General features: G+C 36.1%; 3 protein-coding genes, 1 non-coding gene and 1 pseudogene across 5 annotated transcripts; 2 read left to right on the top strand and 3 right to left on the bottom strand.

The window, feature by feature from the left end:
• Positions 1-283: 283 nt before the first annotated feature.
• On the bottom strand, positions 284-2,530 carry LOC111808432 (mogroside IIIx synthase pseudogene; annotated as a pseudogene). Its single transcript, XR_015422747.1, has 2 exons — positions 1,687-2,530; positions 284-973 (listed from the first exon to the last, which is right to left on the bottom strand). The product of XR_015422747.1 is annotated as a mogroside IIIx synthase pseudogene (transcript).
• Positions 2,531-2,796: 266 nt separating this feature from the next.
• Positions 2,797-2,870, top strand: TRNAT-AGU (transfer RNA threonine (anticodon AGU)). The gene has a single exon. It is a non-coding gene; the product is annotated as a tRNA-Thr (tRNA).
• A 491-nt stretch (positions 2,871-3,361) lies between these two features.
• Positions 3,362-5,231, bottom strand: LOC111805839 (cytochrome P450 77A3). Its single transcript, XM_023691089.2, has one exon. The coding sequence runs from the start codon at positions 5,169-5,171 to the stop codon at positions 3,648-3,650; it is 1,524 nt and encodes a 507-aa protein (XP_023546857.1). The 5' UTR covers positions 5,172-5,231; the 3' UTR covers positions 3,362-3,647.
• A 1,881-nt stretch (positions 5,232-7,112) lies between these two features.
• On the bottom strand, positions 7,113-9,163 carry LOC111807638 (trihelix transcription factor PTL). The gene is made up of 2 exons (XM_023693444.2): positions 8,603-9,163; positions 7,113-7,852 (listed from the first exon to the last, which is right to left on the bottom strand). The coding sequence occupies exons 1-2, from the start codon at positions 9,058-9,060 to the stop codon at positions 7,216-7,218; spliced, it is 1,095 nt and encodes a 364-aa protein (XP_023549212.2). The 5' UTR covers positions 9,061-9,163; the 3' UTR covers positions 7,113-7,215.
• A 3,385-nt stretch (positions 9,164-12,548) lies between these two features.
• LOC111807677 (uncharacterized) lies at positions 12,549-13,404 on the top strand. The gene has a single exon (XM_023693504.2). The coding sequence runs from the start codon at positions 12,657-12,659 to the stop codon at positions 13,161-13,163; it is 507 nt and encodes a 168-aa protein (XP_023549272.2). The 5' UTR covers positions 12,549-12,656; the 3' UTR covers positions 13,164-13,404.
• The last annotated feature ends 1,998 nt before the right edge of the window (positions 13,405-15,402 follow it).

The raw sequence follows: 15,402 nt of genomic DNA, 5'->3' as shown, positions 1-15,402 counted from the left end.
GTCTAGTAAATCATTTTTTCATATTATATTAATTTAAATGTCTAGTAAATCATTTTTTCATATTATATTAATTTAAATTTACTAGATTATTAATTCAATTTAAATTGAAATTCAATTTTAATTTAAATAGATAAATTAGCTTTTTTATTAAAAAAAAATTAATAGGCATTCCAAATTTATTAAAACAAACCTTTCAAAAAAAAATCCTAAAAATTTCATAGATTTATTAGATACCTATTATTATTGACTATATATAAATTTGAGATATAGTTATAGTGTAAGTTTAGTGATCATTCTTGAATCTCAACTCACCTTTCCTGAGTTGTGAGAGGCTACCAAATTCACGAACCACTTCATCAACAATCCCTCCTTCCCTCTTCCTCAAAGCCTCACCAATCTCCCTCGCTTTCCCTCTCAAAGCCTCACCACTCTCCTCAAACACCACTTCTTTAATAGCCTTCGCCACTCCTTCTCTCTTAACATTCCCTTCATCGTCCCTTTCGGCCTCCACGCACACACCAGCCAAGTTAGCCACCTTGGCGTGGCAAGGCTGGTCGAGTTGCATCGGTAAGGCCACGATGGGCACCCCGAACATCACGCTCTCGACCACAGAGTTCCACCCGCAATGGCACACGAACGCACCAACGCTCGAATGGTTTAGTATTTCCAACTGCGGCGCCCATCCCTCCATGATCAGCCCTCTGTCGCCTACTCGCTTCATATAGCCTTCCGGTAACGCCTCTTCGATTGTGAGGCTCTCACCCTTTGGAAACCTTATGACCCATATGAAATTCACGTGGCTTTTCTCTAGACCGTAGGCTAACTCTTCCCTGTCTTGGTTCGTCAGGTAGTACTCGCTTCCAAACGAAACGTAGACCGTCGATTTTGGGCTCTTCTTGTCGAGCCATTTGAGAATTTCAGGTTTCTCACCGTTTGGCTTGATTTGTGGAACCACGGGAGCAATTGGAAGAATCTGTGAAGGAGATATGAATCCGAAGATGTTAAGGATTATTGGAAGAGAGTCCCTGTTGACTAAATTAAAAAATAATTATAGATTTATAAGTAAATAATTAAAAAATAATTATAGATTTATAAGTAAATAATATAACTTTAATAGCGCAACCGAGCTTATACTTAAAATGGATAACATCATATATTGTATAGAGTCGTGATTCTTAACATGTTATCATACCCATACCTTTTAACTTAGTCCTGTCAATAGTGTTGAGGATTATTGGAGTGAGTCCTACCTTGATTAATTTAATGGAAGATTATGGGTTTATAAGGAATACTATTTCCATTGTGACGAGGCCTTCTGGGAAGCCCAAAGCAAACCCAAGAGAGCTTAGGCTTAGAGGGGACAATATCATACTATTTTCGAGAGTCGTGACTCCTAACAAATAGAGTTCCTAGAAGGTGTAGTCAAAAGTGACTGTGTAGAACAAATGATCTATTTTGTTCGAGTACTTCCGTTGAACCTTGATTAAGAGGAGGTTGTTTAATGGTTCCGTAGGCCTTATAGAGGCCTCCGGCTCTCAAAGCCATGAGATTAAAATCATGTCTTTAACTTAGTCATGTCAATAGAGTCATTCAAAGTGTAGTTAGAAGTGACTCAAATATCGAACAAATTGTGTACTTTGTTCAAAGACAGAGACAGAGCTGTTCAAAGACAGAGAATGAACAAACCTTTTTGTTGAAGGAGGAAGCAAGAAAGTCGATATATTTCCCTTCAAATTCGGGGGAAGTATTAACTAAAACCACATCGGAAGACATTCTCAAACACTTCAAAACCCGCAAGGCCCAATCTCGGCCCACTTCATCAGAAACCTTCCGTCCCCTCTTCCAGCTCCAATGCCCACTAAAATCGATCTCCGGAAATGGAAATTCCCGACCGGAGTTACAAAACGCGTGCACCAAACGCGTGAGAACCGCCACGCCAGTGACTACAAAGTTAACCACGGGAACATTCCTCGCCGCCGCCGCCTGAACCGCCCAGGGCTGGAACAAGTCGGAAACGAGAAGGTCTGGCTCGAGCCGGTCCAAGAGTAGCTCGAAATCTTTGGCCGCCATGTCGAAGGCCTTCATTAAAGTGGGCTCGAGGTGCAAGGGGATGCCTTTGGTGGTGTGCATGTGGGGGGGTAGGTCGGGGAGGGATGGGAGGTGGAGTTCGACGAGTTCAATGGAGTGGGTTCGGGCGAGGTTCGGGTCTATGGCTTGGAGGTTTACAGGGGAGGAACATACGTAAATTTGGAAGATGGTTCGGTGTTTTGCGAGCCTTTTGGCTAGCTCGAAGAATGGGGTTATGTGACCGTGGGCTAGCCACGGGAGCATGAGGATTTTGATGGCTTGTTTCTGGGCGGCCATGGCGGTTTTGGATGTGGAATGGCTGCGGGTCTCTTAAACTCGCCCTTGAAAATAACCAAAACGTGGAAAACGTGGCGCTTTTGTAAGCTTGATTTATAGTTGCATGTGTTTTGTGCTTTCTTTTTTTTCTCCCTATTTTTAGGCGCATTTTTTTAGTTTAGATATTATTCAGGTTTGAATATTTTTAATGGTTAAGATTTTAAAGTAAATAAAAGAATACTCGGGTCCTATTATGGGTATTTATCAATCATAATTAAATTTATGAAAAAAAAATGAATATAATTTATTTATTTTTTTTTTGTAAAATTGATATCTCGATATTTTAAACTTTAATTATAAACAAAATTAGTAGCAAATTTTTAAGAAGAAAATAGGAACATTTAGAGCATTGATATTTATAATATACTGTATTAGTATTTACAAGTCAAACAGGCTCTCGTAGCTCAGTTGGTTAGAGCACCCGTTTAGTAAGCGGGAGGTCTTGAGTTCGACTCTCAACGAGAGCATTTCTTCTCCTCTGAGTACATTTTTGCGCTTTAAAATATTAATTCCCTGTTTTGAACTCTTGTTTTCTTTTATCAAATCCTAAATTACATAGTAGAAATAAAAAATAATTTTAATAATTGAAACTACAAATTTTAGAATTTTATACACAAGCTTATGAATTAATTAGGGTAAATGTATGTATTAATAAATTTTAGTGAGACACCTTCTTCATTTCCTAAAATTAATTTGATCATTTAGTGAATAATTCTCAATATAAATACTATTTAATTACAGCACACCTACTCAACACCCATTTCAGGGAACTATTCACGTGACCATACTTTATTAAAAATCCATAAAATTAACACATTTATTGAGGATCATTAATCTAGTCTCCTTTTTCTGTTGGGTTTGATGTGCTCATTTAATTAAAACCTTCCATTAATTTATCATTTATTCTTTACATATTATTTTCGGAATAATATAATGTGAAATATAAAATTCTACGTAGGTTGCATTAACTTAATCATATATTAAAATCATTTGACAATATTATTAAGGTACACTTATTTTTTGTAGTTTAATCATACAAACATCGAGGTTAAAAGTGTTTTACATGAAGTAATCATCCTAAAATTTACCTCTCTGATAAGATGTGGTTCGGAGACGAACTGAGGTGGATAATTAAATTCTTATATTTTTTTTTATCAGTTATAATAAGATATTGTAAAATATTTTTTTAAAAATAAGATAATTTTTTTTCTTATAGAGAGATTTAGAGGAAGCCCGGTTTGAGTTTAAACCCTGGGTTTAATGGTAGCCCGAAGAGGATTCTTCATGACGACGGTGAACTCCATCTTCCATGAAAAGTCGACGGAGCTCGCCGCCGGATAGGCGGTCCATTCAAACTCCTGAAGCATTCTAGCAAGCATTAAGTGAATGTGGACGGTGCCCATTCCCAACCCCGGGCAGATCCGCCGCCCTACGCCGAACGGCATCATTCTGACGCCAGTGACGCCGGTTATATCGGCTTCTTCCTCGCCGGAGGAAAATCTTTCCGGTTCGAACTTCTCCGGATTCTTCCACAGCTTCGGATCCTTTCCGATGGCCGGTAAGAAGAATTCCACGTTGGTGTCCTTTGGGATGTCGTATCCTCCCAGTTTCGCCGGCGCCGTCACGGAGTGCGTCAGAGTAAAGAACGTCGGAGGATGTTTCCGCAGCACTTCTTTCACTACCGATTGTAAATAAACCATTTTCTCTAAATCATTTTCTTCAACTTTTTTCTCACCAACCGTCGCTCTAATTTCTTCTAGAACCTTCCTCTGAACTCCCGGATTCTCTATCAATTCCGCCATCCCCCACTCTATCGCCGTCGCCGTCGTGTCGGTTCCGCCGTTCAAAAACTCCGAACAGAGTGTCACCAATTCCTCATCCGTCGCCGCTGCTCTGCCTCCGTTGGAATCGAATTTCAAATCGAAAAGCGTGTCGAGGTATGAAAACGACGTCGCAGCGCCATCGGACGCCGGATTTTCCAGCGCTCGCCGCCGCCGATTAATTAACCCAACGACGAATTTAACTTGTTGTTTTCGAACGAAATTCGCTCGATTTTTTTCTTTTGAAAAAAACGGGGTTAAAATCGGGAGATAATCGTCGATTCTTGGCTCGAGAGTAATCAATACGGATTTGAGAATCTCATCCATTTTCACCACCGCTTCTTCTTCCATTTCGATTCCGAAACACATTGTTAACAGAATACAAAACACCGCAAAACGCGCGTTTTTCGACACCAAAACGACGCCGTTATTGGCCTCTGCTTCGTCTCGTAACCGTTTCATGAATTTTTCCATTGCCTTTTCCCTCACTCCACGAAACTCCTTTACCTTGCCGGGACTGAGCATATTCTCCACCATGTTGCGGCGGAGGGACCGCCATATAGGGCCGTAAACCGCCGCATTGACGGAAAATTTGTTGCTGCTGAATATTGTCCGGGTAGGATTTTCTCTGGGCCGGTCAGCAAAAACTGCCCCCTTTTTAATTAGAGCCTCGTGAACGAGGTTCGAATCGCTCAGTACAACCATTGTTCTCGTTCCCATTTTGAGGGTAAAAATTGGGCCGTAGATTCGGCGTTGATCTTCGATGTATTCGAAGAAGGGTTTTCTGGACCGGGCGACTTGGAATAGGTTGCCGACGAGGGGCCAACCGGGCGGACCGGGGGGGAGTTTGAGACGGTTTGTTTTGGGTTTTCTGGTGAGGAAGAAGATTAAACCGGAGAGGCAAAAGGCAATGAGGGACAGAGTGGATGAAGAGAAGAAGGAAGCCATTGCGATGTGGGGTGTGAAAGAGGGAGTGGAATTATGGTTTAAAAACAAGTGGGAAAAATCGTTGGTATAAAATGAGACAAAAGCATGAAATTCCCGGTAGGGGTTTAATAAATGCTTTGCGGGGGTGGGGGAGAAAGGTCAAAGTTGGCATTTAAATATACCTGTCCATTTTACCCTGCGTGGACCCGTTTACCTCCAACCCGACCTATAGGTCCGTCAACATAAAGCGAGGACTTTAACTTGAACACGTATCCAACATGCTGCACAATTGAAAGTAAGCTATTATACAAAATCACCTGCTGTCCATCGGGGACAAAGTGGTAAGACCATGATCTGTCTGGGAACATATAACTCCATCAATTGGGGATAGGTGCACGAATGACAGCTCCAAACGTCACACATCTGACTCCTACCTACCGTCAACTCCAAAAACATCCGGCTAAGGTAAGAAACTTTGTGTCGTGATTGCTCCATTCTGTTGCGGTCTCATAAACTAGACTTTAGGGTGTTAGACAAACACGACTCTCCACAATAGTATGATATTGTCCACTTTGAGTTTGAATATAAGCTCTCATGGCTTTGTTTTGTGCTTCCCAAAAGGCCTCATTCCAATAGAAATAGTATTCCTCACTTATAAACCCATGATCATTCCCTAAATTAGTTGACGTGGGACTTCCATCATGGGGGATGGGAAAGAAGTGAAAAATATATATTTTTTATTAGATAGGTAGGGTCGATAGAGTATGATATTTTTTAAAATTATATTAATGTTGCGTTTATTTATGAAATATATCAATTTATTAAAAAAAATAAATATAATAAATATTAGTATAATAGTTTTTTTTAGATCATTTATATTCATATATTAAAAATAGATTCGCAATTAAATTATATTAAAATTGCCAATGTGTTGTAATGATTCAAAATAGATTCACAATTAAATTATATTAAAGTTTTAAATAGTAAGTTACTATATGTTTTATAAATTTATTAATAATATAATATAATTGTGATAAAACATATCGAAAAAAATTTAATAATATAGATTAGATGCCACCAAAATAAGAATTTTATAAGCGGAATACTTTGAAATAGACGCACCTAAATTAGCTAAACCATTAATGCTAAATTACTTATCCAAAGCCAACCCCACCTAAAAATGCTCGCAAAATTTGAAGGCAAGAAATGACCATTTACTCACATGCATGATACGTGGCAGTGGAATAAAGCTATATATATTTGATTAAAATAAATATTAAAAAAAGACATGTAATTTATTAAACTAGATAAATATATTAATTTGTAACAATAATATACATAATTATGTTATTAATCAAAGCCCAAATAAGCCCACTTTTTTTTAGTATTTTTATGGGCTAAATAATTTTTTAATAGTCCAGCTTGAAAAGCTATAAATCTCTAAATTAATTTTAGACTAAATTATTTTGATGTAATTATGTTATTTTTTATATTATTCATCAAACAAAATAATTAAAACTATGCTTAATTACAAAGAAGATGATAAGATAATCCTAGTTCTCAACGATTCAAGTTTTTATTGGAACAAAAGTTATTGAATAATAAAAAAAAAAACACCTCTTTATACAAGATTTGAAACCTTGTTCTAAATTGAGTCGCTCTTTAATCGAACTTGATATAGACTTGATTGAAATTACTTGTGTGCAATCTACCACAAGAATGAATTGAAACTTATAAATAATAAGAATGATGCTCTACTGTTAAAGTCTCAACTTGAGAGCTCAATTGCATAATACCCATTTGAAACATTTGAAACATCGTGATCATTGTCAGAAGATACGTCTTTGTACTACCTGTCTCATTTCATTATTCTTCGTTTTTGGGAATACCAATATTTAATCTGTTTGTGTCGAGAACGACACATAAGCTACCAGACATCCTAAGGCATTAGTGTATAAATAAGTCTTTTTTGAAAAAAATAAATTATTCAATGATTTTATAGTTTTAGAAATTCTAAATATAGTTTTTGATGCATAATTTAACTAGGATTGCATCGCTCCAATCATTATCCTTTACCAGAAAATTTGTTGATAATCTCCATGAAAGCAGCTTCTCGAGTTCGAACCCAGGCTCTCTCCCTCGCACAAAAGTCAAGCATTTCACGGTCAAACCTAGCCAACTCTTTCTTCCTCCATTCTTCCTCTTTAACAATTCTCTCCTTTTCACCATCTTCAACGCTCGCTATAATCTTCTCCATCCAATTCTCCTGCACTTCCATTAATCTCCTCACCTTCGAATCCACCATTCTCTCTACCTCCTCTCTCCACCCTACACCCTCCCCTTTCGACATGTCGTCTTCTCTCCCTTTCTCCACCCTCCTATGATTCATCATAAACGCTATGGCCGACAGGTCGTCGTCGTGGTAGTTCCCTGACGACGACGTTTCGAAATCAGACGACATCGAAAAGCTTTGGCTTATTCCGCCCGCTTCTACGGGATTCTCTCCACCGGTAATGGGGGATGATAATTGGTGGTTACCGTCGCCGTAAATGGCTTCGAGTTGCCGGAAGAATCTGTAGTGCTTCCCGTCGTGCCTCCCCGTTTTACCTTCCTTTGTTTTCTTGTAGTATTTGTATAAATTGTCGAACTTCTCTTTGCATTTTCTCCCGCTTCTTTTGTACCCGTATTCCTCCGCCATCATCCTGTAATGAAATAAGCATCACATTAACACTCTACTGTGGAGAGTCGTGTTCGTCTCTCCACAATGGTATGATATTGTCCACTTTGAGCATAAGCTCTAGTAGCTTTGCTTTGGGCTTTCCCCAAAAGGCCTCAAACCAATAATGGAGATAGTATTCTTTTATTATAAACCCACGATCATTCCCTAAGTTAGCCGACGTGGGACTTTCATCATACAACACTTTTATTATAAACTCATGATCATTCCTTAAGTTAGCCGATGTAGGACTTTCATCATCTAACACCTCCTCTTAATGGAGGCTCGACTCCTTTTTATCCATGATCATTCCCTAAATTAGCCGATGTGGGACTTTCATCATCTAACACCTCCTCTTAATCGAGGTTCGACTCCTTTTTCTTTTGGAGTACTTTGTTCGATATTTGAGGATTTACCAATCTATTGACACGACTAGGTTTAGAGCATGACTTTGATACCATGTTAGACGAACACGACTCTCCAAAATGGTATGATATTGTCCACTTTGAGTATAAGTTCTGGTGGTTCTGCTTTGGGCTTCTCCAAAAGGCCTCAAACGAATGAAGATAGTATTCCTTTATTATAAACTCACGATCATTCTCTAAATTAGCAACTTTCATCCTCCAACACATCTAACAACAATTATTAATTTTATCCAAAAATATTTAAAAAATCAAGAAGGATTGAAATTTTGAGTTTTAATTAGAATTTAATATGAATATAATAATAAATATACCTAGAAACCTGATCCCAAAGAGGACCTTTCTGATTACTCTCTTTAAACTTGGGATCAAGACGAGATCTGATCTCAAGAAGAGTGAGAGTTTCCTGTCTTGGCCATCTACTGTTAGCTCCATTACTTACCCCAACGGCGTCGTTTCCATAGGGACGCCATTCACCATCCACGGCCTTATTCCGCCGAGAAAATGGAGCGGACGATGCGGCGCCACCGCCGCCTGCAGTTGTTGTGGAGTTATCGGAACAGCCAAAGTGAAGCTGCCCGTTGGGAAAAGTAGCGGGATCGGCTAGGACGAGCGGGATAGGCTGGAACTTGGGTGGTGGCGGTGGAGAGAAGCCACGTGTCAGGTGAGTGTGGTGGTGGAAGAAGGAGTCTAGGGTTTGTGCGGTGGCCGGAAAGTTGGGTTCGTTGGCCATGAGGTGGCGGAGATCTGGGTGTGTGTGTTTGTCGGACATAGGTGTTTTGAGAGGGCTTGATGGGTTTGCGAGTTAGTGGAAGGTGGTTGGTGAAAAATGAGCCTTTAGGCTAAGGAGACAGGATCCGAGTCTTCCGCAACTTAATTTTATTATAGAGAAAGGGGCTTTGTAATCTACTAACCCAATCAGTTTTTGACACGTGTAAAACATTATATTACAAACATGATAAATTCACCTTGTGGTAAATTTAATTAATATATATATATATATATATTTTTTTTACTTTCAAATTTTAAATATATGAAAATAGGGTGGATGATACGACCCTGTGATCAGCCTCTTAGGGTTTTGGATGACCCACATGGAGTTGGCCTCTTAATGGTCGTCACAAAATGCTCGAGTTTCTTTTTGCATGTGTCCCTCAACTCCTAAAATAGTCTTAAAGCTCGACTCTTTGAATCTTGGCTTGTTTGATGAATTCGGGTTGAACCACTTGTCTCGTCTTCGCTTAGTATGATCTATAATTGAGTAACTTGAATATATATATACGGTTTCCTTGCAGCTAAATACGATAGTTTAGCTAAAATTATGTCATCCTTCATCATCTCAATATTTGTCATAGTTTTCTATTTTTTTTTTCGGCTAATGAATTATAAATTCATGCCCTCTCTATTTTAACTATTGTAATCATCAAATTTGTATTTTTAACCTTGTGATCGGATCGTTTAAATTAAAATTATACATTTTTTTATTGATTAAGTTTAGGTTAAATTAATAAAAAATATTTTTGAATTTTCCACCTTTATAAAAAATATCCATAATTTTTAAGGAAGTCTCAAAATACCACTAAACTTAAAAAATAATAATAATAATAATAATAAAAAAAAAAAAAAAAAAAACTCTTTAAGCTTTTTTTTTAGAGGTTAAAAAAGTATCACTTAACCTAAGGGCACTAATATTATTTTTTAAAAATTTAATGTATCTTAAAAAAAAACAAACAAACATTCAAAATATTTTTAAATTTATTTTAAAAAGTTGAATGAATTTTTATTTTTAAATTAAGTATATTTTTTAAACATTATTAAAATTTTAAGGTATTTTAAAAAGAAGATATTAACATTTACACTTTTCGAACATTTTTAAAAATTTCAGCCACAAATTTATTATACTTTATTGAATAAATAATTTAGATCATAGTAAAACTCCTTAAATTATAGTCCATATAATACAACAAATATAATTTAACCTTTTTATTTTTCACTAAACAGAAACACTGAATCTCTTTTCAGAATTAAAAAAAATATAAAATAAACAAAACACTCAAAGGGAGAGTTTATTTATTTATTTATTTTTTTGCCTTAAAAATAAATTAAAGAAATATATGATGTAAATTTGGGTTCTAATAAAAGATAAAAACTCCCAAAATTGACTTTAATTTCCTACACATCACTGAAGCCTGTAATTTTCTGTTTTACCCATGGGGTAACTCAGAAGTTGTTTGGGGGCTGGTTCTTTTACCTCCCTTAATAAAATAAATAAATAAAATTCTTGATAATTTTAGTGATAATATGACTTTTTTTAAAACAGAGATTATTTATTTATTTAGTGGGCTTGAGATTGGAAGGAAAAGGAGCGTGATTCAATTAATAATCATTAACGCAATTATATATATATATATATTTAATGTCACTGTCACCTTTATTTTCATCCAGAAAATGTGAATTTTTGGGAAGCTAAAATTAACACGCGCACGTGTTTATGTTATACATACATACATATATATATATATATATATATATATATATATATATATTTTTTTTTTTTTTTTTTTTTTTGTTAAATAATATTTATATAATTATTAAAAATCAAAATATAAACAGAAAATAAATACTTAAAATTTTGTTTCACACATGTACTAATTTTTCAATTACAAAAATTGAAAACACTCATCTTATTTTGTACAGTATTTTCGGTACCGTATAGAAGTAAGACGTATTTATGAAAAAGGAAGCAAGTGGATAATTTTCGTCGTTATCGGCAATTGCCGTTACCGAGATCCATTTCTATTCTCATCGCATAAAAACAATTTAGTTGCTCTTCCACTTATCAGGTCGAGTGACTTACACCAGATGTTGCCCGTGACTGACTACGTGCCATGTCATCAACTAATTTATCTCACCTTTAAAACACAAAACACAATAAAAACAAAAAAGGGAAGGAAATTATTATTTTAATATCGACAAATTTTAAATGATTTATATCCATAAACATAGTGCAAGTGGCGTGAATAAAAAATACAAAGATTAAATTAAATATAATTTCATATAAAATTTGAAATTAATTTGGTTATGATTAAAACGTGGATTATGTATAATTTGGATGATTACATATATAATTTATGAATAAAGATTAGGTAAAAAGGTGAGTTGATTTAGCATAATTTTTTTTCTTGGCTTTAAGGGATAAAAAGAAGAGAACGAAGAAAAAAAAAAAAAAAAAAAAAAATTTTAAACTTACCGCTGCGTACCTTTTCATCCCATCATTGGATAATCTCCCACTCCGTTAAATTGAGAGAGAAAATTTACTGTTCACACTACATTAATAAAAATATCATTTAAATGATTTTTTTTTTAAAAAAAATACATTTTAAACTTAAATTTTTTTAAAAATCTGAAAATTAATCTTATCTAAAAACTTAAAAAAAAAAAAAAAAAAAAACCTTTAATTTTATAAAAAAAACTTAAACTCTTAATATGACTTTAAATAATACTCATAATTTTTTAAAAGTAATATCAATTTTAAGGATAATCTATGATTTTTTTTATTTTTTATTTTTATAAATATAAAAGGTGTTAATGATATTTTTAAAATTTTATAAGTATTTTTTAAATATAGCATTTTAAAAATATTTTTAACCTATAGAAGGTTATTAATGAATTTTTTTTTTTTTTTTTTTTAATGTTTAAGGGGGTTGGATGATAAAAGTCCCATGACTAATTGAGTAAATGATCATCGGTTTATAAATAAATAATAGTCTCTCTATTAGTCTGAGACTTTTTGGAAGCCCAAAGCAAAGCTATGAGAGTTTATGTTTAAAGTGGACAGTATCATACCATTGTGGAGAGTCGTGTTCATCTAACATGGTATCAAAGGCATACCCTAAACTTAGTCATGCCAATAGATTGGTAAATCCTCAAATGTCGAATAAAGAGTCAAGCCTCCTCGAAGGCAGTAAAATATGACTAAGACGCTAAAGGAGTTGAGTCTCGATTAAAGGGAGACGTGCTTTGTTTGAGGGGAGGTGTTGGATGATAAAAGTCCCACATCGACTAATTTAGGGAATGATCATAGGTTTATAAACAACGTATGGTCCTCCATTGGTCACGTCATCTTTTTTTAATTTTAAGGATATTTATTAAATAGTATTAAAATTAGATAATTTAGCTGGGTGATTTTTAAACAAGGAAAAAAATATTTTTAAAAAGCCCGGATCCAACCCGAACTTGGATTCGAACCCGACAATGACACGGAGCGGAACGAGCCCCCTGCATTGCTTCCCTCGGCCGAAAAAACATGGATACCGCGAACCGCTGCAGATTCAGGGAACCTTTCAAACAAAATTGAAGCAAAATCAAATGACAATGTTAGGGTTTCTTACTATCCCATACCAATGGAAGATTTCCCCATCTCTCTCTTCATCTTCATCTTCATCTTCATCACCTTTTTCCCTCTCAACGAGATCTTCCCTCTCCTTTCCACTCTTCAAATTCCCTCTCCATTACTCGGAATCTCAAATTCCTGGTAAACGCAAAAGATTCACGGCGTTGGCGAGTAATAACGACAATGGATTGGGCGGGAATATCAAGGAGAGAGAAGGAGAAAGAAATGGAGCGAAGGGCTCCAATGGCGGCGATGACTTGAGGAAAGAACGAGGGCCGGTTTTCAATATCAAATGGGCTGAACTCTTAATCGATCCGGATCCTGATAACATCTTGGCCGTGGCGTTGACTGGCTTGCTTGCTTGGGCAAGTGTTCAGGTTTTGTGGCAGCTATTCTTCATCTCTTTGGCTATTTTAGTGGCTGCTCTTAAGTACTCTTTTATTGCTGCGCTTCTTATTTTCATTCTAATTACATTACTATAGAAGAACAACAACATCATTCTTGTATAGTTCCTTCCCTTTTATGGCTGATTATTATTAAGAGAAGGTTAAATTGCAAAGATAGCATGTTTCTGTCACGTCCTGGTTTTTGAATTGTTAATTTAAGCACTCTTAGTAGCCCATTTCTTGAATGTCCAAAGCCAAGTCCGCCAATCCTAAAACAGCCCTTGTAATGAACTTTACTGAGTTATGAGCAGCCATTTTAGTATGGGTTTCCAATGTATCAATCTACCTTGTTTAATTCCTGTTGAAGCTTGTACTCGAAGGTAGGTGCAGGGTGGATGATAGGAGAAATAGCAGTATAGGAATAAATGATCCACAGTTTCCTTATTTTCATTGCAATGGCAATGCTAATTTGTTGAAACATTAAGTTTGGAAAGATGAATCGATTCTTCTCATTCGTGTCGAGGCATCCAACGGATTAACTCTGGATGGATGTTTAGCTTGATAAATTTCAGAGATGTCTTGCATCCAAAGAAGTAGATACACAAAAATTTCGAGTAGCTCATTAGGTAAGCGGATCTTTCACCTCAATCGTTACGATATCCTATCAGGACGAGGGACTGGACTGATATGAGGATTGTTCACTAGCCTTACCTCCTTAGGAACCAAAAGAACTTGATATAAACAATTCATGTCTTGCATGGTATCTTATAGAGGAGCTTCTAATGCAACAATCTACGGGTTTTTATGTTAGTTATAAGTATAACCAAACTCCTTAGTTTGTCAATCAAACGGCTTATCTGTTGTCCAAAGCAATCTTCAAGAGTGCTGCTTTCTTGCAATAGGTTGGATGTTTAAGCTTGGGGATCGATCTATCTCTCAGACTTAGATTGGTGTTGTCTGTTGTGTGCTACATATGTGGATGACAGGATTCTAGTCGGAGATCTTCACATACACAGCCCAAGTCCCAAGTCCACCATTGGCAAATATTGTCAATTTTGGCTCGTTACATATTGTCGTTAGCCTCATGGTTTTAAAACGCATCTTCTAGGGAGAAGTTTCCACACCCTTATAAGGAATGCGTCGTTCTCCTCTCCAACCGATGTGAGATCTCACAAATGGTCTCCTTGAGGATTGAGGATCTCTCTACTTTTGCCTTAAAAGAAGAATCGGGTGTTCCACGTGTTGTATTGTTCAACTGATAATTTGATTCTTCCACAATAAAATGTACATTCCTATGGTCTGCTTGGGGACGTTACAGTATGCTGAAGGCTGGGTTTTATCATTCAGGCATATCATTAAGTATTCTCCCTTTGTTAGTTGAACAAACCATCGTGGATTGGTTTAGTGGTCAATAAGAGCCGTATAAATAATAAATGGTTTAGAGGGAATGCGTTCAGTCATGCTGACCACTTACCTTAGATGATCGATTCCTATGACTATGAGAATAGTCTAGCTGCATGTAAGCTAGCCCGATCGTGTTTTTAGGTCTGTAGTGGTTATGCATTGGGTCAGGCTGCAAAGCAGCATACTGTCATGTTCGAGGCCGCATATAATTATCGTGACCTTGCAAACGTGCTGAGATCGTTAGGTTAACTTCTTTACCAGGAGAATTAGGAGTACGCATCGACTTTGTGGCACGGTTCTGCCTAACTTTGTGCAAAACCGAATTCTTGTAGCTCTTCAAAATCCTATTTGCTATCTACTTTGTGTCAAAAACAAGATGCTGGTTGTCCTCAATCTCCCTGCTTATGTTCATATGCTCTGAGACGAGCTAATAGATGTGTTAAACTCGTTAAGATATGCTACATTTTTCTCTGGCCAAGTATTGTGAAGGAAAGTTTTAGCTCTTCTTGGCTCTCTGTGAACACTACAGCCTCCTCCTTCAACTTCACTTCGCTTGGGTTTCCTTCAACTTAGGCTTATTTGTTCCGTTGCGGGCATAGAGCAAATCGTCTAATTCCCTTTTCGAACTTTAATAAGTTTTGATTTAGACACTGTACTTTTCAATCTGTAATAATTTAGTTCTTGACGTTATAACACGTGTAGATTGTTAAACAAATATGATAACGCACATACTTATTAATTGGAAATATTAAGTCATTATGCAATAAAAAAACACTTATTTTGATGAGCTTTTTTCTATATTGTTACAAATTTCAAAATTTGGGGTTTAATTGCTACTCATTATGGTTTAACAACTAAATTGTTATAAAGTTGAAGGTAGATAGATTAAAATCCTTACAAACTAAATTTTAAATACCAAATTGCTGATTTC

Source organism: Cucurbita pepo, chromosome 1 (genome assembly GCF_057944985.1).
Source record: "Cucurbita pepo subsp. pepo isolate OVF chromosome 1, ASM5794498v1, whole genome shotgun sequence".
Classification (NCBI taxonomy): domain Eukaryota; kingdom Viridiplantae; phylum Streptophyta; class Magnoliopsida; order Cucurbitales; family Cucurbitaceae; genus Cucurbita; species Cucurbita pepo.
Note: the sequence above shows the minus strand (reverse complement) of the source record. Positions and strands in the feature narration are given on the sequence as shown.